Source organism: Sorex araneus, chromosome 4, assembly GCF_027595985.1.
Source record: "Sorex araneus isolate mSorAra2 chromosome 4, mSorAra2.pri, whole genome shotgun sequence".
NCBI classification, from domain to species: Eukaryota; Metazoa; Chordata; class Mammalia; order Eulipotyphla; family Soricidae; genus Sorex; species Sorex araneus.
This window is the reverse complement of record NC_073305.1, coordinates 53,386,205-53,413,158: the sequence shown is the minus strand read 5'-3', so window position 1 is coordinate 53,413,158 and position 26,954 is coordinate 53,386,205. Positions and strand designations below refer to the sequence as shown.

General features: G+C 38.9%; 1 protein-coding gene across 1 annotated transcript in view; it reads left to right on the top strand.

Moving 5' to 3' along the window:
- The window catches only part of DNAH12 (dynein axonemal heavy chain 12), a 260,066-nt gene that overhangs the window by 184,021 nt on the left and 49,091 nt on the right, over positions 1–26,954 (top strand). The window contains 5 exon segments of the mRNA XM_055135991.1: positions 767–907; positions 5,598–5,839; positions 7,291–7,438; positions 7,689–7,834; positions 19,798–20,012. Of these exon segments, the coding sequence (XP_054991966.1) occupies positions 767–907; positions 5,598–5,839; positions 7,291–7,438; positions 7,689–7,834; positions 19,798–20,012 (892 nt within the window).

The following is a 26,954-nucleotide window of genomic DNA, read 5'->3' as shown; positions in this document are numbered from 1 at the left end:
CATAGCCTTTTCTGGGGAGATGTCACTTGTGAAAACATAAGCATATCCTTTCCCCCAGATTAGAATTGTTCCTGCTACCTATTCATTGTCAGCTTTAACCAAGATAGGTATATTAATGCGATTGATTGGAGCTGGTTTAGATCCAAACTGACGTTCTCCTATCATTTAAGAACAATTTTGCAAATATAACTTAAAGATCTCCTTACAACAATCTAGTTTGTAACCACAAGTGTGTGTGGTGCTGACAGTAGGTAAGATAGAGAAGAGACCAGTATGACAATATTAGCAGGAATGATCATGCTGGACCAGATCTGAGTTTTAAAAGTAAGCAAAGGGATATTCCTGATAACCTTTCAGTATCAATATTGCAAACCACAATGCCCAAAAGGGGGAGGAGAGAGAGAGAGAGAGAAGAGAAAAAGAGAGAGAGAGAGAAGGAGAGAGAAGTGCGTGGCATAGAGGCAGACAGTGGGTGCGGGAGTGATGGGAGGGAACCTGGGGACACTGGTGCTGGGAAATGTACACTAGTGGAGGGACAGGTGTTGGAATACTGTATTTCTGAAATCTAATGAACAGCTTTGTATTGATCTATCTCACAGTGGTTCAATTGAAAAAGTAAGAAACAAACAAAAAATCCTATCAGTTTTATCATACTGTTTCTTTTCTTTAAAAAAGATAATTCTTGTGCAAATATTTTACTATATATGATTACTTTTTTATCTTATGATTTTGTAGTAAATTTTAATATCTTATTATTTATGTGTAGGTGACTGTTATGCAGAAGATTCGTGGTGAATACTTAACAAACCCTGAATTTGACCCTCCTAAGGTTGCCAAAGCTTCTTCTGCAGCTGAGGGTCTGTGTAAGTGGATCATGGCTATGGAAGTGTATGACAGAGTTGCAAAGGTATTTTGAGGATTTGTATAGTCATTTCCTTCCAATTTTCCAAAAATTAAATCTGTGCATATATTTCTTTGTTCTGACTTTGTTAAGGTACTGGGAAGATAGCTCAAGTGATAAAGTATAAGCCTAGCATATGCAAAGCTCTGAGTTTGATCCTCAGGACTTCCCACCAGCACCTCTGGGTATACTCTCAGGATTGAAAGTTCTAAATCACTGAACCTAGTCATAGCAATTGACAGGCTAGCATTGTTTGGCCGAGTTTCTCAAGGTGTTATCCTATGCTCCCTACACAATTCTGGGGTGGCCATTATAAAATTGATTTTTAAAAAATTCTAAAAGTATTAGCTAGAATAATAGTACAGTGGGTAAAGTACTTGCCTTGCACATGGCCCACCCAGGTTTGAACCCCAGCATTCCTTATGGTCCTTGAGCACTTCCTGGAGAGCCAGGAGGAACCCCTCAGCATCACTGGGTGTGACCGAAACAAAAAAAACAAACAACAAAAAAATATGGTAGCATGTATTTAAAATAAGTTCAGAGGGGTTGAAGCAATAGCACAGCGGGTAGGGCGTTTGCTTTGCACATGGTCGACCCAGGTTTGATTCCCAGCATCTCATATGGTCCCCTGAGCACTGTCAGGAGTAATTCCTGAGTACAAAGCCAGGAGTAACCCTTGTGCATCTCCAGGTGTGACCCAAAAGGCAAAATACTACTACTAATAATAATATAAAATAAAATAAAATAAAGTAAGTTCATAGTATAAAATGATCAGACTTTCATCATTGTGATGATATTCATAGTAAAGTACAATGTATAGAGATGCAGACTAATTTCTGAGGAGTTGACTCATATACAGCAGTTATAGAAATAAACTTACTTTTATCCAAAATGCCTTCCATCAAGTGATAGTATAATGGGTAGGACATTTGCCTTGCATGCGGCCGACGTGAGTTCAATTCCCAGCATCCCATATGGTCCCTCAAGCACCACCAGAAGAAACTCGTGAGTGCAGAGCCAGAAGTAACCCCTGAATATCGCCGGGTGTGACCCAGAAAGCAAAATGCCTTCCATTGAGGTTCTTATACTCTGCTCTAGTGGTTTTGAGACATGTAAGCTAGCTCTCAAATTAAGTAATTCCCTCATATCATACATGCATGTGAAATCTCTTGGATCCTTTCTATAAATTAGAGAAGTCAAGGCTAAGTACTTGCTACCTCACACAGCCTAGATTTTTTTCTTATTTACATACCATGTGTTGTTATAAAAGGACTAAAGGGAGCGTTGAGCAAAGTCTCTTCTGAAGTGAAAAGTAGAAATGGAGAGCTAACTTTCTGCTCACACATTCCCTTAGGATTTCCTCCTAAAGGAGGAAAAGATGAGTATTTGGTATCTGACAACTTGCCTTCTTTTTTGCCTTCAGCTTCCTATATGGCAGTGTACCAAAAGAGATGACTGGTTAAAGAAACTTTGGTACATCTACACAATGGAATACTATGCAGCTGTTAGGAGAGATGAAGTCATGAAATTTGCTTATAAATGGATAGACATGGAGAGTATCATGCTAAGTGAAAATGAGTCAGAAAGAGAGGGACAGACATAGAGGGACTGCACTCATTTGTGGAGTACAGAATAACATAACATGAGGCTGACACCCAAGCACCGTAGATCCAAGGGCCAGGAGGATTGCCACATAGCTGGAAGACCGATTCATGAGTGGAGGGGAGAAGGCAGATGGAATAGAGAAGGGATCATTAAGAAAATGATGGCTGAGAAATCAGTCGGGATGGGAGGTGTGTGCCAAAAGTAGATAATGGACCAAACATGATGACCTCTCAGTGTCTGTGTTGCAAGCCATAATGCTCCAAAGTGGAGAGAGAGTATGGGGAATACTGTCTGCCATGGAGGCAGGGGGAGGATGGGAAAGGGGGGGTATACCGGGGATATTGGTGGTGGGGAATGTGCACTGGTGGAGGGATGGATGTTTGATCATTGTGTGATTATAACCCAAACATGAAAGCTTGTAACTATTTCACAGTGATTCAAAATTAAAAATAAAAGAATTGTTTCTTTAATTGTAACTGGCACATACTCTTATTGGACATGTAAATTCTATCACAACGTTTTATAGTGATCAAGTTGGCCAAATATTATTCTTGATACAATAAATATATATAAATATACATACAATAAATTTAAAAATTAAAACTTTAGAAAAAACCTATTTTTCTTAGTCACATATTTTTTCAAGATTTTTGAGAAAAAAATGTATTTTTTAATGAAAATATCAAGCTGATGCTGGTGGACCCCCTGAGGGTGGCTTATGTGAAGCACAGAGGAGACAGCCACTTTCTCCGGATCTACCTCTGCCTACCCAGGACAGTTGGAAATGCTAAGACCAATAAAATCTGTGATGAGTCCCTGCACAGCATGGACCTCAAGTTCTGCCAGCCCCACTAGGCCCCATCAAGCCACACCTGCTGTCCACCTGTTCTGCATGGCTTAGGAATTAATTCCCACCACCTGATTTTTTTTTTCTTATTGAATCAGCATGAGATATAGTTACAAAGCTTTTATGTTTGAGTTTCAGTCATACAATGATCAAACACCCATCCCTCCACTAGTGCATATTTTTTACCACCAATGTCCCCAGTATCCACCCACTCCCATCCCACCCTCCATCTGCCTCAATGGCAGACCATTTCCTCCATACTCTCTCTCTACTTGGACATTATGGTTTGCAATATAGATACTGAGAGGCTATTACGTTTGGTCCTTTATCTACTTTCAGCACACATATCCCATCCTGAATGATCCCTCCTGCTTCTTAAGGAGCTGTGGACTCAGGCTGGAGTGAGGAATTGTTCTTTGAAGGAAAGGAAAGCCAGTCCTAGGCCTTCCCCAGGCCTGTTGGGTACTTGTCTTTCTCACAGAAAAGAATTTCAGGAGGAGACAAGCAGTGAAGTAAAAACAAATTTTATTTGGAAGATTTTGAGGAAGGGGAAGGAGGGAGAGAAAGAGAGTATCGCTCTAAAAAGAAATGTGGCTTCTCCAAAGGTGGGAAGAGCCCCAGCACACATCCCAGCATTAGATATGAAAACATGAAGGTGCCCACCTCAAAAGGAGAGATGCAGGCAACACATGTGCTAGGGTACCACAAACATGTGCTTGGCCATGACAGACACATAGACACAAGCAGCACATGGGCTCAGGAAGCATATGTGTGTACATCCTTTGTTCAAGTTGGCTTTTATAGGGTTTGTTCAACCTGCCCAGGTGGGGCTTTCTACCTAGACAAGGATCCATTTCTAGGTTGGTTGCCTAGGGGTAGAGTATCAGGTATCCTTTCCTGTGTCCACAAGGTGGGTCCTGACACCCTTAGAGCTATTCAGTTATTACTTCTCTTAATTAATGGTTATTAATTCCATTACCATCCCTATCTACCTGCCTGCCTCAAAGGCTCTCTTTCTGTTTGTATTTCTGGTGCTGCAGTCAATCTCTCAGGGCAAATGTGTGCCTTGGATTATCTGAGGAGATCAACAACTGGGAAATACAAAAATCAAAAGATACAAATAACAAACCAAATTTTATGTATTATGTAAGGTCTGGGGTTGAGGTTGTGGAAAGGAAGAAACCGAGTCCACGAGGACAATTAGGCTGAAATGGGATTTATTGAAAGAGAACGCCCCAAGATCTTGGGGATCTCATGAGCCTCTGGAGAGGCTAAAAAACCATGTCAGCCTTTGTTTTAGCAGGGAGGTAGGGGCTGGGGAGGGGGTTGTACTGGAGTAAAGGAGGCCTGGGACCAGGTTGGTTAGCTAGTACCAAGGTCAGGTGGGTAGTCTTTTGTTGTGGGTTCCAGAGATTCTGGAGATGAAAAATCCCAGGGGCAGCAGCAGAACTGCATACACAAGTTTCAGTCTATCCTACTCTGAGGCGACCAACATTGTCTGTCATTTTTCTTTAAAATAAAAGGGACACGATTGCATGCATCAAATCCTCATTCTATTCCCAGCACTGCATATGGTCCTCTGCATACTGCCAGAGCCAGGAATAATCTGACTTTCCTGGATGTGGCCCTTAAACTCCAAAAAATTTAAAAAGGAAAAAATCAAAGAAAAAAAGACAGCATATTAATTCTTTCAGAGCGTTGGAGGTCAGAAGTCTGGAATAATTGTTGCTGCATAGAAATTAGCATCACTGGACTATTGATCCTTCCTTTTATTCTTTTTTTTTTATCTTGGGCAAGAGTGGAGAAACAACTTATTCTTTTGAGACATTTTGCTGCATAATGTAACATTTTGTTAGTCCAAATAATTAACTTATTTCATATATAATGGTTTCATACTCCAGAATTATTTTTGTATGTGTATATGTACAGCAGAGCCTGGCAAGCTACATGTGGCATATTCGATATGCCAAAAACAGTAACAAGTCTCACAATGGTGCCCGCTTGAGCAAATTGATGAACAATGGGATGACAGTGCTACAGTATATATACATATATTTATAATATATATAAATGCTTATGTTGAAATATAATGTAAAACTTAAGGCATGTTTAGTTTGTATTAAAATAATTTTATTTTTCATCACAAATATTTCTAAGCCATAATATACATAAAAATTATATGCATAGATACAATTTTCACAGAGCATCTGTTCACACACCTCCATATGTTGTTCCCCCACACAGGTAGTGGCTCCTAAGAAAGCCCGTCTCTCAGAAGCTCAGAAAGCCTTGGGTGAGATTATGCAGCTTTTGAATAAGAAGCGAGCAGAATTAACAGAAGTTGAACGTCGTTTGGAAAATTTACAGAAAACATTTAAAGAGAAAACTGATGAAAAGGCTCGTTTAGAAGACCAAGTAGAACTCTGTGCTAAGAAACTTGAAAGAGCCTCAAAACTAATTGGAGGATTAGGTGGAGAAAAAAACAGGTCAGCGGTCTACTAATTTCAACAAAACGGAAGACTGTGACTTTCTTTGGGTATTTACCAAGACTACTGATTTTGAAATGGCTGCTTGAGCTTTAGGGACATTCTTCAAACCACCTCTTCAAACAAGAGTATCAGTGTCAAGGATGGTTGTAGTTTGCTTGCAAATGCTTAAAAAAGAAGTAAATGATAGTATGTTTTTTTTTCTTTTTTTGGGTCACACCTGGCTCTGCACAGGGGTTACTCCTGGCTCTGCACTCAGGAATTATCCCTGGCGGTGCTCAGGGGACCATATGGGATGCTGGGAATCGAACCCGGGTCAGCCGCGTGCAAGGCAAACGCCCTACCCGCTGTGCTATCACTCCAGCCCCGATAGTATGTTTTTTAACTTAAGTGCTAAGTGTTCAGGTTTTCATTTTACAATTATTTATGATCTTATGAGTGGTCAAATTTTTTCATAATAAAAAGTCTGGGAGGTGGAGTCAGAAAGCAGTACAGTGGGTAAGGTGTTTGTTTGCTTTGCACATAGCTGACCCTGGGTTTAATCCCAGGCATCCCATACGGTTCCTTGAGCACTGCCAGGAGTGATTTCTGAATGCAAAGCCAGGAGTAACCCTTGAGTATTGCTGGTGTGGCCCAAAAACAAACCAACAAAAAAATTGGGGAGGAGTGGAGTAGTGGATATGTGGCTCATTTGGTTGTAACTTTATCTAACAGAGACAGTTAGCTTAATTTATGCCAATTAACATAAGCTATTCATTCTTCAGTTAGGATATATGCCTTAGACAATACAGTAGTTTGCCTTTGACAGCACTTTGTAATACAGACAAAATAGTTTTGGAATGGATCATTTTAGTGTAAGGATTTTATAAAATAGAAAAATGTTTTATAAAATAGAAAATAATATTGGGGATGGCGAGAGAGTATAGTGTTTATGATTCAGGTTTAAGCCCTGAACACCACTGGGTGTAAGCCAGCCCACCTCCCCCCAAAAAGAAAAGGAAACCAACCTCAGCAGTAGTAATATATCGGTTTTAATACAACTTAAATGTTATTTTTGGTAATTAATTGCAAACATTCCGATGTTTTACAGACTGATAATAAATCCTGAAATAATAGAAGTGCTACTAAACCAAATTATTAGACAAAATATTTTGTGGATATTGTAACTGATTATTTCTTATTTGAAAGGACCAAGACTTATAAGAGATTGTTAATAGTCTAATAAAAATAGAGTATCATTCATAGGACCTAATTTCACTTAACAGCACTTTAGAATTAGATGAACAAAGTCTCATTTTAGATAGGCAACCCCCCAATATTTCACAGAATTTCACTTACTGTCTTTCATCTTTTTATTATTGTGAGGACATCTCTTTTGTTACAGAATTTCACTTACTGTCTTTCATCTTTTTATTATTGTGAGGACATTTTTTCTTTGATTGATCTCACAGATGGTCTCAAGCTGCAAGCGATCTTCAGATAATTTATGAAAATTTGACTGGTGATGTCTTAGTATCAGCAGGAGTAATAGCCTACCTTGGTGCTTTCACTTCTGGCTTTCGACAAACATGTACAACAGATTGGAGTTTGTTGTGTAAGGTAATATGTTGCTGTATTTGGTGGAACATGATGAGAAAGACAGAGGAAAGAAATAATAAAAATATGTGATTTTAAATTTTGTTTTCTTCTTAATTACTAAAATAAGTGTATAATTTTATTTAATTGAGTTTCTTCTATTCCATAGTTATTAAATGAAATTCAATTAAATTGATATTTTAATTGTTCAATCAAAAAGCTGAAAGAAAATGTCATACTTTTGTTTATTTCTTGTTTTGTTTATTTTCTTCAGGAGAAAAAAATCCCATGTTCAGAGGAGTTCTCATTGAGCAAGACCTTGGGTGACCCAGTGAAAATTAGAGCTTGGAATATTGCTGGATTACCAACAGATACTTTCTCCATAGATAATGGAGTGATAGTTGATAACTCCAGGCGTTGGTAAGGAACATAAAATATCTATATTTCCATTTCCTATTTTAAAATATTCAAGTAGAAAAATGAGAAAATGATAATAATCACTCAATTGCTATCCCTGCCTAGAGTTTGCAATTAACAATTTATGATTGCTACTTATCACAAAATTAAGCTATCCTATTATCCAGGCATCATTCTTCTAAAGGCATTCCAATGTAACTTGCAAACAAAGATATATTTCCTTAAAAGTAGTTCATCATGCAAATTATTACCAGAAGTTTGTTATTTGTTTGGTTTCTTTGGGGTAAAGTTTATATACAATAAAGTTTGGTACCACTCTGTGAATTCCAACACTGTGCAACCTTAACTATATCTTATCTATCAAGATAGAACATGGGCCTGGGGATGTGGCTCAAGTGGTAAAGCACTAGTTCGTATATGCAAGACCCTAGTCTTGGTCCCCAGAAACACGAGTCCTCCTGAGCACTGCTGGGTATAACCCTGGAATACTGGGTGTGTCCCTTCTGGCCTTAAGGAGTGAAACCCACAATAGTTAAAGAGAAAACACCAAAATATTATAGCTACACTTTATTTCTGAAACATTAATATTAACACTATTGCAAATTGCAGTGCATAAGTTAAACAAAGCAAACAATTTTTGAAGTTTCTGCACTACAAAAAAAAAGCCACTAAAAGAAAATGATTCTATTAAATGGGAGAAAGTTTTGCTACTCATACATCTAACAAACGGCTAATCCAAGATATGTAAATCATTCACAAAAATAAAAAACATGGGTATTGGGTCAATAACTGCAATAAGTGAGGTGAATCTGAGACTCCACGGAGGGAGACTATCTGCCAGCATTCCAGACAGAGGCAGACAGAGGCAGACACCTAACTGTATAGTTGATGGCAAAGACTGTCCGTTTCCTTAGAGTACAGGTGTTCACCCAGACTCAAAGAGGAACTTCAATCAAAAAAATGATCAGGACTGTTTCTGGAGTGTTTTGTTGTCCAAATTCAAGGACTAAGGCAAGAGGGTGAGGCACCGGGAGCAGTGAACGCGAAGAGACAGCAATAATTTTTATTGCGAAATATCAGCATTAGTAACAGAAAGCAAGGCAAACTCAGCACCACAGGTTATACATAGAATTGGTGAAGATAAACTTTAGATTTTTACCTAAGTATTCACAAAAACAGACCTCATTTCACAGCACAGTAGACACAATAAAGATGTGAAGAGGGGCTGGAGCGATAGCACAGCGGGTAGGGCATTTGCCTTGCACTCGGCCGACCCGGGTTCGAATCCCAGCATCCCATATGGTCCCCTGAGCACCGCCAGGAGTAATTCCTGAGTGTAGAACCAGGAGTAACCCCTGTGCATCGCCGGGTGTGACCCAGAAAGCAAAAAAAAAAAAAAAACAAGATGTTAAGAAACCCACCAAAATTATTGGGTGAAGGCAAAAGCCTGGAAAGTTGCAATCACCTAAGAGTATATAATTTCTCAGATGAGGACTTCTAAAGTGACAACAGTAAGTTCTTCATTCTTAATGGAGGTGAAAAATAGGACAGACTTTTAACAAACAAAGATAAGTATGAAAGAAGATATGTGAAAAATTGTGATCAGAAGTCACTGAACTGAAGAGAACATGAAAACTAAAACACTTATTGGATTTGTTCAGAAGCAGAGTCATAAAAATAGAAGAAGGAATCAGTATGCTAGAGGATAAGATACAATAAAACAAGAGCTGGTTCTTGGAAAAAAAGTAATCAAATCAATAAATCACTAGTAAGACTCACAAAGAAGAAAGGGAGATGTATTACTGTATCACTGCCATCCCCTTGTTCATCGATTTATTCGAGTGGGTGCCAGTAACATCTCCATTCATCCCAGCCCTGAGATTTTAGCAGCCTTTCCTTACTCATCTTTCCAACGATTGGAGGCTCTTTCAGGGTCAAGGGAATGAGACCTGTTATAGTTAATGTTTTTGGCATATCGAATACACCACAGGGAGCTTGCCAGGCCCTGCCGTGCTGGCAGAATACTCTCAGTAACTTGCTGGGCTCTCCAAGAGGTATCTATCTATCTATATATATATATATATACACACACATAAATAAATATATATATTTCTATCTATGAGTTTATGAAAAATGGGTAGGGAGTGTCTTAGAATGTGTCTTGAGGTCCAAGAATATGTTCACTCATGCATGAGGCTCAGCCCAAGCGTGGCCAGAGCATGGCGGGAGCGTGGCGGCGGTTGGGTAGTGGAGGTCGACTGCTGGGTCTGGGTCCCTTGGGGTGGGGAGGGCTCTCACCCGCCCCCCTCTGAGGCACCCCGGGTGAAAACAGCCTGGCGTGGAGTCCGGTGGCATGGTCATGGGGGACTGATTTTATGCTCTCTTCTGGGAGAAGCAGCCATGAGTTCTGGAGGGTGGCTGATGAGATTATCTGGCACCAGCAAGAGGTGGCTTATGGATGTGACCCTGGGGTCGCCGGAGGATGGGGGAAGCAGGCAGAGGATTTCTGCTCCCAGGTCCTATTGGGCCCAGAGTTCATGACAATAATAAATTGAATTAGAATTTATTTATTTATTTATTTTTGCTTTTTGGGTCACACCCGGCAATGCACAGGGGTTATTCCTGGCTCATGCACTCAGGAATTACTCCTGGCGGTGCTCAGGGGAACATATGGGATGCTGGGATTCGAACCTGGGTCGGCCGAGTGCAAGGCAAATGCCCTACCCGCTGTGCTATCACTCCAGCCCATAAATTGAATTAGAATTTAAAGAAGACAGGGACAGAGAGATAGTACAGTGAGTAAGGTACTTGCCTTACCTGCAGCTGACCCAGATTCAATCCCCTGCTTTCCTTATGGTCTCCTAAACCCACCAGAAGTGATTCTTAAGTGCAGAGCTAGGGGTAATTTCTGAGCAATGCCAGGTGTGGGCCAAAAACAAACAAATAAAAAGACATGAAAGAGGAGATATCACAACAGACTCCACGGAAATTCAAAGGGTCACCAGGCATTACTTTGAAACTATACCATGAAACCAGAGAACCTAGAACAAATGGATAAATTTTGGGATTCTTATAATTTCCCAAGGTTGAATCAAGAAGATACAGAACACCTGAACAGACCAATTATTATCAGAAAATCAAATAATAATCAAAACTCTCCCCAAAACAAAAATCCAGGCTCAGTGGGTTCACTAGTGTGTTTTTTTCTAACCTTTAAAAAGGACCAGTTGCCAATTCTTTTCAGGCTTTTCTAGAAAATGGAAGAAACAGACACTCCCAGCATCACCCTGATACCAAAAGCAGACAGAGATAGCACAAGATAAACTACAGACCTATATCCCTGTGATCATAGAAGCAAGGATTCTTATAAAAAATATTAGCAAATTGAATCCAATAAAACATCTAAAATTCATAACCATGACCAAAAGGGATTCATCCTGAAGCAGCAATAATGGTTTAATACACGCAAGTCAATCAACATAATAAACCATATTAATACAAGAAAAAGTAAAGACCACATGATCATATCAATAGATGCAGAGAAAAGTTTGGCAAGATCCAACAAAGAAACTTTCCTCAACAAAGTTAAAGCCATTTACTACAAGCCTATAACAAACATAATACTCAATGGTGAAAAACTGAAAACCTTCCCTCTAAGAACAGGCACAAAGTCCTCTCTCACCACTACTATTCAAATTAGTATTGGAAGGCCTTGCCGTAGGAATTAGGTAATGGGAATATTAAGGGCATCCAAATGGGAAAAGAAGTCAAGCTTTATTTTTGGATGATATTATACTATACTTTGAAAGCCATAAAGATTACAAAAATGCTTCTAAAACAATAGACTTATAAAGTGGCAGGCTATAAAATCAAATTACAAAAGTGACCTTTTTATATGCAACTAATGGCATAGAAGAGAGACAAATTTTAAAAACAGTCCATTTCACAGTTGTGCCTCAGGGAATCAAGTACCTAGGAATTAGCTTAACAAAAGAGGTGAAAGACTTATATACAAAAAAAAACTATAAAACACTGCTAAAAGAAATTAAAGAGGGCATGAGGAAATAAAAGTATATCTCTAGTTCATGGAATACAAGATTAATATTGTCAAAATGGCAGTTCTCCCCAAAGCATTATGCAGATTCAATGTAATCCAAATAAAAATACCCAGGACATTTTTTTAAAAGAGATAAAAAATTCCTGAACTTCATATGGAATAATACTCTGAATAGCGAAAGCAATCCTAGGGGAAAAGAAGACAGAAAGCGTTGCTCTCCCCAACTTCAAATTGTAGTTCAAAGTGGTAGTAATTAAAATAGAATGCTACTGAAATAAGGACAGACTTGCGGATCAATGAAATAGAATTTATATCCAGAGACATATCCTCTGGTAAATGAACAGCTAATTTCCAATAAAGGAGCAAAAAAAATGTGAAGTAGAGCAAGAAAAACTTCTTCAACAAATGGTGCTGGGAAAACTAGTCAGCCACTGCAAATAAAAGGAAACAAAGAGAAAGAAAAGAAGAACTCATACTTCTTTCTAAACACCATGCACAAAAATCTAATCAAAATGTATTTTAGAAAGGGGTAGTAATTAAAACAACATGGTACTGGAACAAAGGCAGAGATGCAGACCAATGGAACAAGGTTGAATACTCTGACACACACCCCCAAATATATGATCATCTAATCTTTGATAAGGGAGCAAGAAATGTGAAGTGGTGCGAGGAAAGCATGTTTAACAAACTGTGCTGGCAAAACTGGACAGTTACATGCAAAAAAATGGGCTTACTTTTGGAAAACAATATGGACGATTCTAAAAAAATTAGAAATTGAGCTTCCATTTGACCCAGCAATACCACTCCTGGGAATATATCCCGGAGAGGCAAAAAAGGTATAGTAAAAATGACATCTGCATTTCTATGTTCATTGCAGCACTGTTTACAATAGCCACAATCTGGAAAAAAACAGAGTGCCCAAAAACAGATGACTGGTTAAAGAAACTCTGGTACATCTATACAATGGAATACTATGTAGCTGTCAGAAAACATGAAGTCATGAAATTTGTATATAAGTGGATCAACATGGAGAGTGTCATGTTGAGTGAAATGAGTCAGAAAGAAAGAGACAGACATAGAAACATTGCACTCATATGTGGAATATAAAGTAGCCTAGAGGTTCAAGCTTGAAATGATGCAATTTCTGGCAGATATTTCTCTGGACTTAGTTACTAAAACACTAAAATACAGAAATCCAAAACCGTGCGGCTGCTAGTGCAGCCACTTGACCTCATAACTCTTCATTCTCAGCAATGGAAAACAAATTATCAAATGCTTCCTTTTCAGCAGGTCCGACTTTAGGGGGGAGAAACTCCAAAAACTAATAGTGAGGGTTTTTTTGTTGAAATATTGAATGTAATCAAAGTAAAGTGAAAGAAAAGTGAAATTTATCAGTTACACAGGCAGGGTGGGGAGCTGGGGAAGTGGGGAGGTGGGGGGGAGGTATACTGTGATTCTTGGTGGTGGAATATGTGCACTGGTGAAGGGATTGGGTGCTCGAGCATTGTATAACTAGAACTTAAACCTGAAAACTTTGTAACTTTTCACATGGTGATTCAATAAAAGAATAAATTAAAAAAAACCCACGAGCAAAATGTTTTGGTCAACTGAATGACCAATATATTATCTTACAAATCATGACCATGGCTTCCAAAGTCAGTCTCTTTTTCCCTTTTTTGGTTTTTGGGCCACACCCAGTGGTGCTCAGGGCTTACCGATGGTTCTGAACTCAAGGATCACTCCTGGCAGGCTCAGAGGACCATGTATGGTGCTAGGGAATTGAACCTGGGTTGGTTGTGTGTAATGCAAGCACCTTATCTGCTGCACTATCTTTCTGGCACCCTACTAAACATTTCTTAACCCTATCTTCACACCAGAAACTGAAGTATGCCATGCAACTGACCAATCAGAATAAATAATGACCTTATTCAATAAGAAAAAAAATGTATTGTAGACATCAACATGTCCTGGATCCATAAGTTACATTGAGGAAAATATAGGCAAAACTCTCCATAACATTGAGCTAGAAGCACCTTTAAGGAAGCTGTGACCAAAATCTAAAATACAGACATCCCACAGACTGGTGGAAACTATTTGCCCATCTCTCATTCAATTTTCCCATCTCTCATTCGATTAACCCTTTATCGAACTGTACAAAAAAAATCCAACCCCAGTCAAAACTGGAAAAAGGAGATGAACAGAAATAGAAACTTCTTCAAAGACATACAAATGGCCAAAAGGCATATAAAAATGCTCTAAATTACTAATCATCAGGGAAATGCAAATAAAAATGATGACTAGACTAGCTGTGACATAGGAACAGGGCTGAAGAACAACATGCACTTTGATGGGGAGACAGGGTGCAGTAACTTTGTACATAAATACCATATAGTTTGGCATATTACCCAAAGTAACCTAAAGTTACATAAAGTAACCATGTTACTAAGTTACCTAATGTAACCTAAAGTTACCTAAATAAACCTAAATTACTTAAAGTAACCATGTTACCTAAACTATAATAAAATTAAAATTTTAATCTCTGTTTCAAATTCGATTTTGCATTTGTTTTAACCATGATGAAAATTCTATGTTGCTTTATAATATTTATTTACAACTATCTAGATATTTGACTGCAAATCTTTGCTTTCTTCAGAAGCATCAATAGATAATATTTATTTTTCAGACTTTCCAATAATCTCAAACATATTCTAGTGTTGTTTTCATACTTAGAGTATGCTTGGAATAGAAATAGCATTATCTCTTTTATGGATGTAACCTAAAGTTACATCCATAAAAGAAAACCCCATTTTAAAATTATATTTGAAAAATATCCAAGTTTTTTAAAATTTATTTATTTTTAATTAGTGAACCACCGTGAGGGTACAGTTACAGATTTATACACTTTTGTGCTTATGCTTCCCTCATACAAAGTTCAGGAACCCATCCCTTCACCAGTTCCCATTCTCCACCACCAGTAAACCAAGCATCCCTCCCACACTCCCCACTCCCATCTCCCCCCACCCCACCCTGCCACTGTGGCAGGGCATTCCCTTCTGTTCTCTCTCTCTAATTAGCTGTTGAGGTTTGCAATAAAGGTGTTGAGTGGCCACTGTGCTCAGTCTCTAGCCCTCATTCAGCCCGCAACTCCCTTCCCCCGCATGGCCTTCGACTACATTATAGTTGGTGATCCCTTCTCTGAGTTGCCCTTTTCCCAGAATGTGAGGCCAGCCTCCAAGCCATGGAGTCAACCTCCTGGTACTTATTTCTACAATTCTTGGGTGTTAGTCTCCCACTCTGTTATTCTATATACCATAGATGAGTGCAATCTTTCTATGTCTGTCTCTCTCTTTCTGACTCATTTCACTCAGCATGAAACTTTTCATGCCGATCCACTTAAATACAAAATTCATGACCTCCTTTTTTCTAACAGCTGCATAGTATTCCATTGTATAGATGTACCAAAGTTTCCTCAACCAGTCATCCGTTCTAGGGCATTCGGGTTTTTTCCAGATTCTGGCTATTGTAAACAGTGCTGCGATGAACATACATGTGCAGATGTCATTTCGATTATACTTTTTTGCCTCTCTGGGATATATTCCCAGCAGTGGTATTGCTGGGTCAAATGGGAGCTCAATTTCTAATTTTTTGAGAATCGTCCATATTGTTTTCCAAAAGGGCTGAACCAGTCGGCATTCCCACCAGCAGTGTAGAAGGGTCCCTTTCTCCCCACATCCTCTCCAACAGCGGTTGCTTTTGTTCTTTTGGATGTGTGCTAGTCTCTGTGGTGTGAGGTGGTATCTCGTGGTTGTTTTGATCTGCATCTCTCTGATTATTAGTGATGTAGAGCACTTTTTCATGTGCCTTTTGGCCATTCGTATTTCTTCCTTGGTAAAGTTTCTGTCCATTTCTTCGCCCCATTTTTTGATGGGGTTGGATGTTTTCTTCTTGTAGAGTTCAACTAGTGCTTTATATACCATTGATATCAACCCCTTATCTGATGAGTATTGTGTAAATATCCTTTCCCATTCTGTGGATAGTCTTTGTATTCTGGTCACTGTATCTTTTGCGGTGCAGAAGCTTTTTAGTTTAATGTAGTCCTATTTGTTGATCTCTGTTTCCACTTGTTTGGCCAGTTGCATGTCATCTTTGAAGATACCTTTATCTTCAATATCGTGGAGGGTTTTGCCGACCTTGTCTTCAATGTACCTTATGGTTTGTGGTCTAATGTTGAGGTCTTTAATCCATTTTGATCTGACTTTTGTGCATGGTGACAGGTCAAGGTCTAAGCCCATTTTTTTGCATGTGGTTGTCCAGTTGTACCAGCACCATTTGTTAAAGAGACTTTCCTTGCCCCACTTCACATCTCTTGCTCCGTTATCAAAGATTAGATGATCATACATTTGGGGTTGTGTGTAGGGATATTCCACCCTGTTCCATTGGTCTACGGCTCTGCCTTTGTTCCAGTACCATGCTGTTTTAATTGTTACTGCTTTGTAGTAAAGTTTGAGGTTGGGGATGGTGATGCCTCCCATCGTCTTTTTCCCAAGAATTGTTTTAGCTATCCGTGGGCGTTTGTTGTTCTATATGAATTTTAGGATTGCTCGATCCATTTCTTTGAAGAATGTCATGGGTATAATTATAGGGATTGCGTTGAATCTGTATAATGCCTTGGGGAGTATTGCCATTTTGATGACATTGATTCTCCCGATCCACGAGCAGGGTATATGTTTCCATTTCCTCATGTCCTCTTTTATTTCATGGAGTAGCGTTTTATAGTTTTCTTTGAAGAGGTCTTTTATTTCCTTGGTTAAGCTGATTCCGAGGTACTTGATTTTCTGGGGCACGATTGTGAATGGGATTGCTTTTTTCATGTCCCTTTCCTCTGCCTCATTGTTTGTGTATAGGAAGGCCATGGATTTTTGGGTATTGATTTTGTAGCCTGCAACTTTACTGTATAAGTCTATTGTTTCTAAGAGTTTCTTAGTAGAGGCTTTAGGCTTCTCTAGATATAGTATCATATCGTCTGCAAATAGTGGGAGTTTGATTTCTTCCTTTCCTATCTGGATGCCCTTAATCTCTTTTTCTTGTCTAATAGCTATCGCAAGTACTTCCAGTACTATATTGAAGAGAAGTGGTGAGAGCGGGCATCCTTGTCTTGTACCTGATCTTAGAGGAAAGGCCCTTAGTGAAAAATATCCAAGTTTTTAAAAAGTAACAGCTTTATTTATTTTAGGGGAAATTAGAATATCATTATTACATTAACATTAGCATTGTTTTATTTTTTAAAATTTTGTGTGATTTATTTTTTATTTTAATTTATTTTAAATTTTTTTATTTTAATGAATCACCGTGAGATACAGTTACAGACTTCCAAACTTTCATGTTTATGTTTCAGTCATATAATGATCGAGTACCCATCCCTCCACCAGTGCCCATTCTTCAGCACCAATGTTCCCCTCCCCCATCCCCTCCATCACCCCCATCCCCACCTCCGCCTCTGTGGCAGGCAGATTCCCTGTTTACTCTCTCTCTCCTTTAGGGTGTTGTGGTCTGCAATGCAGGTATTAAGTGACCATCCTGTTCAGTCTATAGTCTACTCTCAGTATACATCTCCCATTCCTAGCAGGTCTTCCAAGTTTCCTTTACTTGGTTGTCCCTTCTCTATCTGAACTGCCTTTTCCCCCTGTGTGTGAGGTCGGTTTCCAATCCGTGGAGCAATCCTCCTGTTCCTTGTCTCTCCTATCTTTGGGTGTTAGTCTCCCATTTTGTTACTTTATATTCCACAAATGAATGTAATCTTCTTATGTCTGTCCCTCATTTCATTTTCTGACTCATTTCACTTAGCATGATACTCTCCATGTTAATCCACTTATATGCAAATTTCATGACTTTATCTTTTCTAACAGCTGCATAGTATTCCATTGTGTAGATTTACCAAAGTTTCTTTAGCCAGTCATCTGTTCTTGAGCATTCGGGTTTTTTCCAGATCCTAACTATTGTAAACAGTGCTGCAATGAACATACGAGTGCAGATGTCATTTCTACTATACTTTTTTGCATCTCTGGAGTATATTCCCAGAAGTGGAATTGCTGGGTCAAATGGGAGCTCAATTTATAATTTTTTTTATTGATTCACTGTGAGGTACAGTAACAAAGCTTTCATGTTTGAGCTTCGATTATACAGTCATCAAACACCCATCCCTTCAGCAGTGCACGTTTTCCACCACCCAAATCCCCAGTGTCCACACCCCCCATTCCACACCTCCCCCTGCCTATGTGGCAGTTTGTACGATACTCTCTTTCTGTACTTTAGTTACTTTCTATATTTCGAGACCAGACCCACCACAGCTCATACCTGCTGAAAGGGCAATGCTAGATGTGTTTTGTATTGCTTGTTATGGATACAATATAAACTTGAGGAATTCTAAAACTGTAACAATTAGGATCTGAAAAGTTCGCTGCAGCAAGTTGCTCGATCCGATGTTCTTTTGTGTTTCTCTGGACCACAGCTGTGTGGGAACTTAAGTAGACGGTGGCCGGATATGGTGTTATCTCAGAGTCCCATCGGGGTAGGGGGAAAGAGAAGAGCCCACTTCTCCCTATCCCGTGAGGCCTGGCATCTGCCGCCACTGCCACTCGTACCTGGAGCTTGTTGATGACTTCTAGAAAATGGCAGCTTCCGGGACTCCTAAAGGGCAGTCCAGCATTGTTTTAAGCATGATCAAAATACTGATTAAGATAAATTTGTAGGAATTTGCTTTTTTTTTACAAGACAATGAAAAAAATACTATATTTTTCTGAAATATCCTGAGGAAATTCTTTATAGCTTAGTGGATCTTTTGTTTTAAGTTAAATATATGGGATTTTATGGCTTGTTTTGGGGGGTGTTTTATTTGTTTGTTTGTGTCCTTTTGTTTGGTGACCACACCTGGTGGTGCTCAGAGGTTACTCCTAGCTCTTAACTAAAGAATTACTCCTGGAGGTGTTTGAGAGGCACCATATGGGCTGCTTGGGATTGAACCCAGGTTGACTGCTTGCAAGGCAAATGTCCTGACCATTGTACTATCTCTCCAACCCCATCTGGTGACTCCCTCTGGGAGAACCTGGCAAGCTACCAAGAGTTTCCTGCCCACATGTGAGAGCCTCGCAAACTCCCCATGGCGTATTTATATGCCAAAACCAGTAAAAATTATGGGTCTCATTCCCTTGACCCTGAAAGAGCCTCCAATGTGGGACCATTGGAAAGGACGAGTAAAGAGAGACTTCTAAAATCTCAGAGCTAGGACGAATGGAGACGTTACTGAGACCGCTGGAGAGATTCGACGATCAACAGGATGATGATGATGATGATGATGATGATGATGATACATACACCACACACACTCATACACACACATACACATAAACACAAACACACATTTATTTAAGCATCTGGATCTATACTCAAGGGTTTCTCCTCTTAATGGTGCTGAGGTATAATTGCAGATAGGGAATCAAACCAGGCTTCCCACATGCAAAATATGTCCTCCAATCTCTTGTGCCATTTGTGCCATGTCCTGGCCCAGATTATTTTCCATATTACATTAAGAGAAGTTATGTATTTAAATTTCCACACAGGTGCTGTATTTTATTTGAAAGTGTAAAATATACAAGATCACAAGATCCTTGTTCTGACACAAGTAGTTTTGTAACCTTAGGATTCCAGCCAAAGTACTCCTTTAAGTTAAGTTTCTTTGTTCAAGCATAAATAAGAAGTAGTTTTCTCACAAGACTTTTGTCAAGAGTCATCTTAATAATGTGTGAAACACTTGTATTTGTATAGATTTATTGTGGTATTTATTAAAATAAATAATAAAAGAAATCACAATATATATTTGTTCCTCTCAGAATTTTTTCTTTTTGTATTCTAGGCCTTTAATGATAGATCCTCAGGGTCAAGCCAATAAATGGATCAAAAACTCTGAGAAAGAAAATAATCTTCATGTTATTAAACTATCAGATTCAGATTATATGAGAACTTTGGAAAATTGTATTCAGTTTGGAAAACCACTACTATTAGAAAATGTTGGTGAAGAACTGGATCCTTCTTTGGAACCTTTACTACTTAGGCAAACTTTTAAACAAGGTACAAGTTAATATTAATCGGTAGAAATAAAAAATGATAACATTTTTGAGGCATATTTTTTGGGGGGTCACACCTGGCAATGCACAGGGGTTACTCCTGGCTCTTCACTCAGGAATTACCCCTGGCGGTGCTCAGGGGACCATATGGGATGCTGGGATTCGAACCCGGGTCGGCCGCGTGCAAGGCAAACGCCCTACCCGCTGTGCTATCGCTCCAGCCCCTTGAAGCATATTTTTGAGGAAATAAAATAATTACATAAATTCTATAATAATATTAATAAACTTAGAGCTTCTATGTCATTGTTATGAGTAAAAGGAAATTTGGAACAAGTATTAAAAATAAACTTTGGTTAGATATTTTAAAATTGATGTTTGGCCTCTATTGCCTTAACCACTGTTATCTAGACACTCCTTCTATAGATATAATAAAGAAGCTTAAGTCATGGTGAAATTCCTCTATTGCGTGAAAATTGACCATAAAAGTTCATCATTATGAAAAACACTGTTGAATGTGGCCCACAGTTGACTTTATGCAAACATCACCCATCTTATATCTTTCTACTTATTAAAAAGTTTATCTCTGCCAAACTCCAGTACCCATAAGAGTTTAATTCTGCCAAACTCTAGTACCTTTAAGAGTTTAATTAATTTATTTAATTAATTAAAAAGAGTAAATAAATTTGAATATAACTAAATTGATTTAAATAATAATAAACTTGATGAGTTGTTGGATCCTATTTGCTAGTATTTTGTTGAGGATCTTCGCATCGGTGTTCATCAGGGAAATTGGTCTGTAATTTTCTTTCTTAGTGGTGTCTTTGTTTGCTTTTGGTATTAGGGAGATATGTGCTTCATAGAAACTGTTAGGGAGAGTTCCTGTTTTTTCAGTTTCCTGGAAAAGTTTGAGGAAAACAGGCAATAGGTCTTCTTTAAATGTTTGGAAGAATTCGCCAGTGAAACCATCTGGGCCTGGGCTTTTGTTTTTGGGGAGGTTTTTGATTACCGTTTCAATTTCCTTAACATTGATGGGTCTATTCAGGTATTCCAGATCTTCTTTCTTCAGTGTTGGGAGATTGTAGGAATCAAGGAATCCATCCATTTCTTTTAGGTTCTCCTTTTTTGTGGCGTAAAGACCTTCAAAGTAGTCTCTAATGATCTTTTGAATCTCACTGGTTTCTGTTATGATGTCCCCCTTTTCATTTCTGATTCGATTTATTAGAGTTTTCTCTCTTTCTTTCTTTGTGAGTCTTGCTAGCGGTTTATCAATCTTATTTATTTTCTCAAAGAACCAACTCTTTGTTTCATTGATCTTTCGGATTGTTTTTTTGGTTTCGATGTCATTAATTTCTGCTCTAATTTTTATTATTTCTTTCCTTCGGTCTGGTTTGGGGTACTTTTTCTGGTCCTTTTCTAAGGTCTTGAGTCGTGAAGTCAAGCTATCTATGTGGGTCCTTTCTTCCTTCCTGAGGAATGCTTGGAGAGCTATAAATTTTCCCCTTAACACGGCTTTAGCTGCGTCCCATAGGTTTTGGTAGTTCGTGTCTTCATTCTCATTTGTTTCTAAGTATCTTTTGATTTCTTCCTTGATTTCCTTCCTGACCCACTCATTGTTCAACATTGAATTGTTTAATTTCCAGGTGTTTGATTTGATTTTCCGTGTTTGTGAGTGGTTAGCTTCTATCTTCAGCGCATCGTGGTCTGAAAAGATGGTTGATACAATTTCTATTTTTCCGATTCTATTGAGGTATGTTCTGGGGCCCAGTACATGGTCTATTTTAGAAAATGTTCCATGTGCACTGGAAAAGAATGTGTATTCTTTCTTTTGGGGGTGTAAGGCCCTGTATAGGTCTATTAGGCCTCTCTCTTCAATTTCTTCTTTCAGAGTCAGTGTTTCCTTGTTGAGTTTTGTCCTTGTCGATCTATCTAGAGGCGATAAGGCCGTATTGAAGTCTCCGACTACAATTGTGCTGTTAGTGATGTCCTCTTTGAAGTCTGTTAGGACTTGTTTTAAATATTTAGCCGGTCGTTCGTTAAGAGCATATACGTTTAAGAGTGTGATTTCTTCCTGTTGTACATATCCCTTGATAAACAGAAAATGACCTTCGCTGTCCCTTTTGATCTTTTTCATCCTGAAATCTATGTTGTCGGATACCAGGATGGCCACTCCAGCTTTTTTAAGGGGGTTGTTTGCTTGGAGGATTGTTTTCCATCCTTTGACTTTGAGTCTATGTTTACTCTGTTTGTTCAGGTGTGTTTCTTGCAGGCAACAGAATGTTGGGTTTAATTTCCGGATCCATTTAGCCACTCTGTGTCTCTTGATATTAATAGATGCAGAGAAAGCATTTGACAAGATCCAACATCCTTTCATGATGAAAACCCTCGCCAAAATGGGGTTTGGAGGAACTTTCCTTAAGATAGTCGAAGCCATCTATCACAAGCCTACGGCAAGCATTATCCTCAACGGGGGAAAACTAAGGGCCTTTCCTCTGAGATCGGGCACAAGACAAGGATGCCCACTCTCACCACTCCTCTTCAATATAGTACTGGAAGTACTTGCGATAGCTATTAGACAAGAAAAAGAGATTAAGGGCATCCAGATAGGAAAGGAAGAAATCAAACTCTCACTATTTGCAGACGACATGATACTATATCTAGAGAAGCCTAAAACCTCTACTAAGAAACTCTTAGAAACAATAGACTTATACAGTAAAGTTGCAGGCTACAAAATCAATACCCAAAAATCCATGGCCTTCATATATGCAAACAATGAGGCAGAGGAAAGGGACATGAAAAAAGCAATCCCATTCACAATCGTGCCCCAGAAAATCAAGTACCTCGGAATCAGCTTAACCAAGGAAGTAAAAGACCTTTACAAAGAAAACTACAAAACGCTACTCCATGAAATCAAAGAAGACATGAGGAAATGGAAACATATACCCTGCTCGTGGATAGGGAGAATCAATGTTGTCAAAATGGCAATACTCCCTAAAGCATTATACAGATTCAATGCGATCCCTATAAGTATAACCATGACATTCTTCAAAGAAATGGATCAAGCAATCCTAAATTTCATATGGAATAACAAACGTCCAAGGATAGCTAAAACAATTCTTGGGAAAAAGATGATGGGAGGCATCACCCTCCCCAACCTCAATCTTTACTACAAAGCAGTAACAATTAAAACAGCATGGTACTGGAACAAAGGCAGAGCCGTAGACCAATGGAACAGGGTGGAATATCCCTACACACAACCCCAAATGTATGATCATCTAATCTTTGATAAGGGAGCAAGAGATGTGAAGTGGAGCAAAGAAAGCCTCTTTAACAAATGGTGCTGGCAAAACTGGACAACCACATGCAAAAAAATGGGTTTAGACCTTGACCTGACACCATGCACAAAAGTCAGATCAAAATGGATTAAAGACCTCAACATTAGACCACAAACCATAAGGTACATTGAAGACAAGGTCGGCGAAACCCTCCACGATATTGAAGATAAAGGTATCTTCAAAGGTGACACGGAACTAAGCAATCTAGTAAAAACAGAGATCAACAAATGGGACTACATTAAACTAAAAAGCTTCTGCACCGCAAAAGATACAGTGACCAGAATCCAAAGACTATCCACAGAATGGGAAAGGATATTTACACAATACCCATCAGATAAGGGGTTGATATCAATGGTATATAAAGCACTGGTTGAACTCTACAAGAAGAAAACATCCAACCCCATCAAAAAATGGGGCGAAGAAATGAACAGAAACTTTACCAAGGAAGAAATACGAATGGCCAAAAGGCACATGAAAAAGTGCTCTGCATCACTAATCATCAGAGAGATGCAGATCAAAACAACCATGAGATACCACCTCACACCACAGAGATTAGCACACATCCAAAAGAACAAAAGCAACCGCTGTTGGAGAGGATGTGGGGAGAAAGGGACCCTTCTTCACTGCTGGTGGGAATGCCGACTGGTTCAGCCCTTCTGGAAAACAATTTGGACGATTCTCAAAAAATTAGATATTGAATTCCCATTTGACCCAGCAATACCACTGCTGGGAATATATCCCAGAGAGGCAAAAAAGTACAATCGAAACAACATCTGCACATGTATTTTCTTTGCAGCACTGTTTACAATAGCCAGAATCTGGAAAAAACCCTAATGTCCTAGAACGGATGACTGGTTGAGGAAACTTTGGTACATCTATACAATGGAATACTATGCAGCTGTTAGAAAAAAGGAAGTCAAGAATTTTGTAGTTAAGTGGATGGGCATGAAAAGTTTCATGCTGAGTGAAATGAGTCAGAAAGAGAGAGACAGACATAGAAAGACTGCACTCATCTATGGTATATAGAATATCAGAGTGGGAGACTAATACCCAAGAACTGTAGAAATAAGTACCAGGAGGTTGACCCCATGGCTTCGAGGCTGGTCTCACGTTCCGGGGAAAGGTCAACTCAGAGAAGCGATCACCAACTACATTGTAGTCGAAGGCCATGTGGGGGAAGGGAGTTGCGGGCTGAATGAGGGCTAGAGACTGAGCACAGTGGCCACTCAACACCTTTATTGCAAACCACAACAGCTAATTAGAGAGAGAGAACAGAAGGGAATGCCCTGCCACAGTGGCAGGGTGGGTTGGGGGGGAGATGGGATTGGGGAGGGTGGGAGGGACACTGGGTTTAGGGGTGGTGGAGAATGGGCACTGGTGAAGGGATGGGTTCCCGAACTTTGTATGAGGGAAGTATAAGCACAAAAGTGTATAAATCTGTAACTGTACCCTCACGGTGATTCTCTAATTAAAAATAAATAAATTATTTTAAAAAAATGTACTAGAAGTAAACAGGAAGAAAGAAAATCATTTTGAGTTGCCTATTAAGTTCAAAACAGCAATCAACTAGTTGTAGGCAGAAAACCAAGTATATACGATAAAGGGGTTGGTTGAAATTGCGTGATGTGGGCTAAATGAAGGACCAACTCGTGGCCCTAAAAGATCAGTGGAGCGTCTTAGGTGCTCAGAGCAATTCCACACACATCACTTACTACTCTTCCCAAAGGCCCCTCGTGTGGAGGCTGGCCAGCTGAGAACGAGCCCTCAGTGATACGGAGGCCCGAGGCCTAAGATGTAGCTACTGATGATGACTCGGCTGACAGAGAAACACAGTGGGTCCGTTTGTCCATTAACTCTGTCTCTACTACAACTCAAAGCATATGTCCCACGGCTCCTTGCGGGAGGTGGAGGTATTGGTGTGAGAATACACCTACAAAGGGCTTTGGCAGGAATGTAAGGCAGCTTTCTGTTCCTCACTGTGAATTGATGTCTTTTGGCTCTGTGATTCTTTTGGATGGCTGTCTGCAGTCAGAGAGCCTCATCGGCAGAGAGCAAAAATGGAAGCATTTGAAAGAAAGAAAGAAAGAAAGAAAGAAAGAAAGAAAGAAAGAAAGAAAGAAAGAAAGAAAGAAAGAAAGAGAAGGAAGGAAGGAAGGAAGGAAGGAAGGAAGGAAGGAAGGAAGGAAGGAAGGAAGGAAGGAAGGAAGGAAGAAAGAAAGAAAGAAAGAAAGAAAGAAAGAAAGAAAGAAAGAAAGAAAAGAAAGAAAGAAAGAAAGAAAGAAAGAGAAAGAGAGAGAGAAAGAGAGAAAGAAAGAGAGAAAAGAAAGAAAGAGAGAAAGAAAGGGAAAGAAAGAGAGAAAGAAAGAGAGAAAGAAAAAGAGAGAAAGAAAGGAAGAAAGAAAAGAAAGAAAGAAAGAAAGAAAGAAAGAAAGAAAGAAAGAAAGAAAGAGAGGAAGAGAGCAAGAAAGAGAGAAAGAGAGAGAAAGAAAGAGAGAAAGAGAGAAAAGAGAGAGAAAAAAGAGAGAAAGAAAGGAAGAGAAAGGAAGAAAGAAAGAAAGAAAGAAAGAAAGAAAGAAAGAAAGAAAGAAAGAAAGAAAGAAAGAAAGAAAGAAAGAAAGAAAGAAAGAGAGAAAGAGAGAGAAAGAAAGAGAGAAAGAGAGAAAAGAGAGAGAGAAAAAAAGAGAGAAAGAAAGGAAGAGAAAGGAAGAAAGAAAGAAAGAAAGGAAGAGAAAGAAGAAAGAAAGAAAGAAAGGAAAAGAAAGAAAGGAAAAGAAAGAAAGAAAGAAAGAAAGAAAGAAAGAAAGAAAGAAAGAAAGAAAGAAAGAAAGAAAGAAAGAAAGAAAGAAAGAAAGAAAGAGGGAAAGAAAGAGGAAGAGAGGAAGAAAGAGAGAAAGAGAGAGAAGAGAAGAGAGAAAGAGAGAAAAGAGAGAGAGAAAAAAAAGAGAGAAGAAGGAAGAGAAAGGAAGAAAGAAAGAAAGAAAGGAAAAGAAAGAAAGAAAGAAAGAAAGAAAGAAAGAAAGAAAGAAAGAAAGAAAGAAAGAAAGAAAGAAAGAAAGAAAGAAAGAAAGAAAGAAAGAAAGAAAGAAAGAAAGAAAGAAAGAAAGAAAGAAAGAAAGAAAGAAAGAAAGAAAGAAAGAAAGAAAGAAAGAAAGAAAGAAAGAAAGAAGAGAAAGAAAGAAAGAAAGAAAGAAAGAAAGAGAGGAAGAGAGGAAGAAAGAGAGAAAGAGAGAGAAAGAAAGAGAGAAAGAGAGAAAAGAGAGAGAGAAAAAAAGAGAGAAAGAAAGGAAGAGAAAGGAAGAAAGAAAGAAAGAAAGGAAAAGAAAGAAAGAAAGGAAGGAAGGAAGGAAGGAAGGAAGGAAGGAAGGAAGGAAGGAAGGAAGGAAGGAAGGAATAAAGACAGACAAGGAATGTCTGGCCCTAGGTTTCAGAATCACACAGCTTTAGTGAGTTTTCTTTCAAAGGCATCCCTGAACTGAGGAAAGAAAAGCCTCTGGTTTTGAGTTATTTCAACATCACTTCGATAACTTTTCTTAAAACCACAAAAACAGTCTTGAAAGGGAAAAAGAAAAAACCTCTTGGAGGAAGATTTTGAAGCTGGAGTAAGACACAGAATC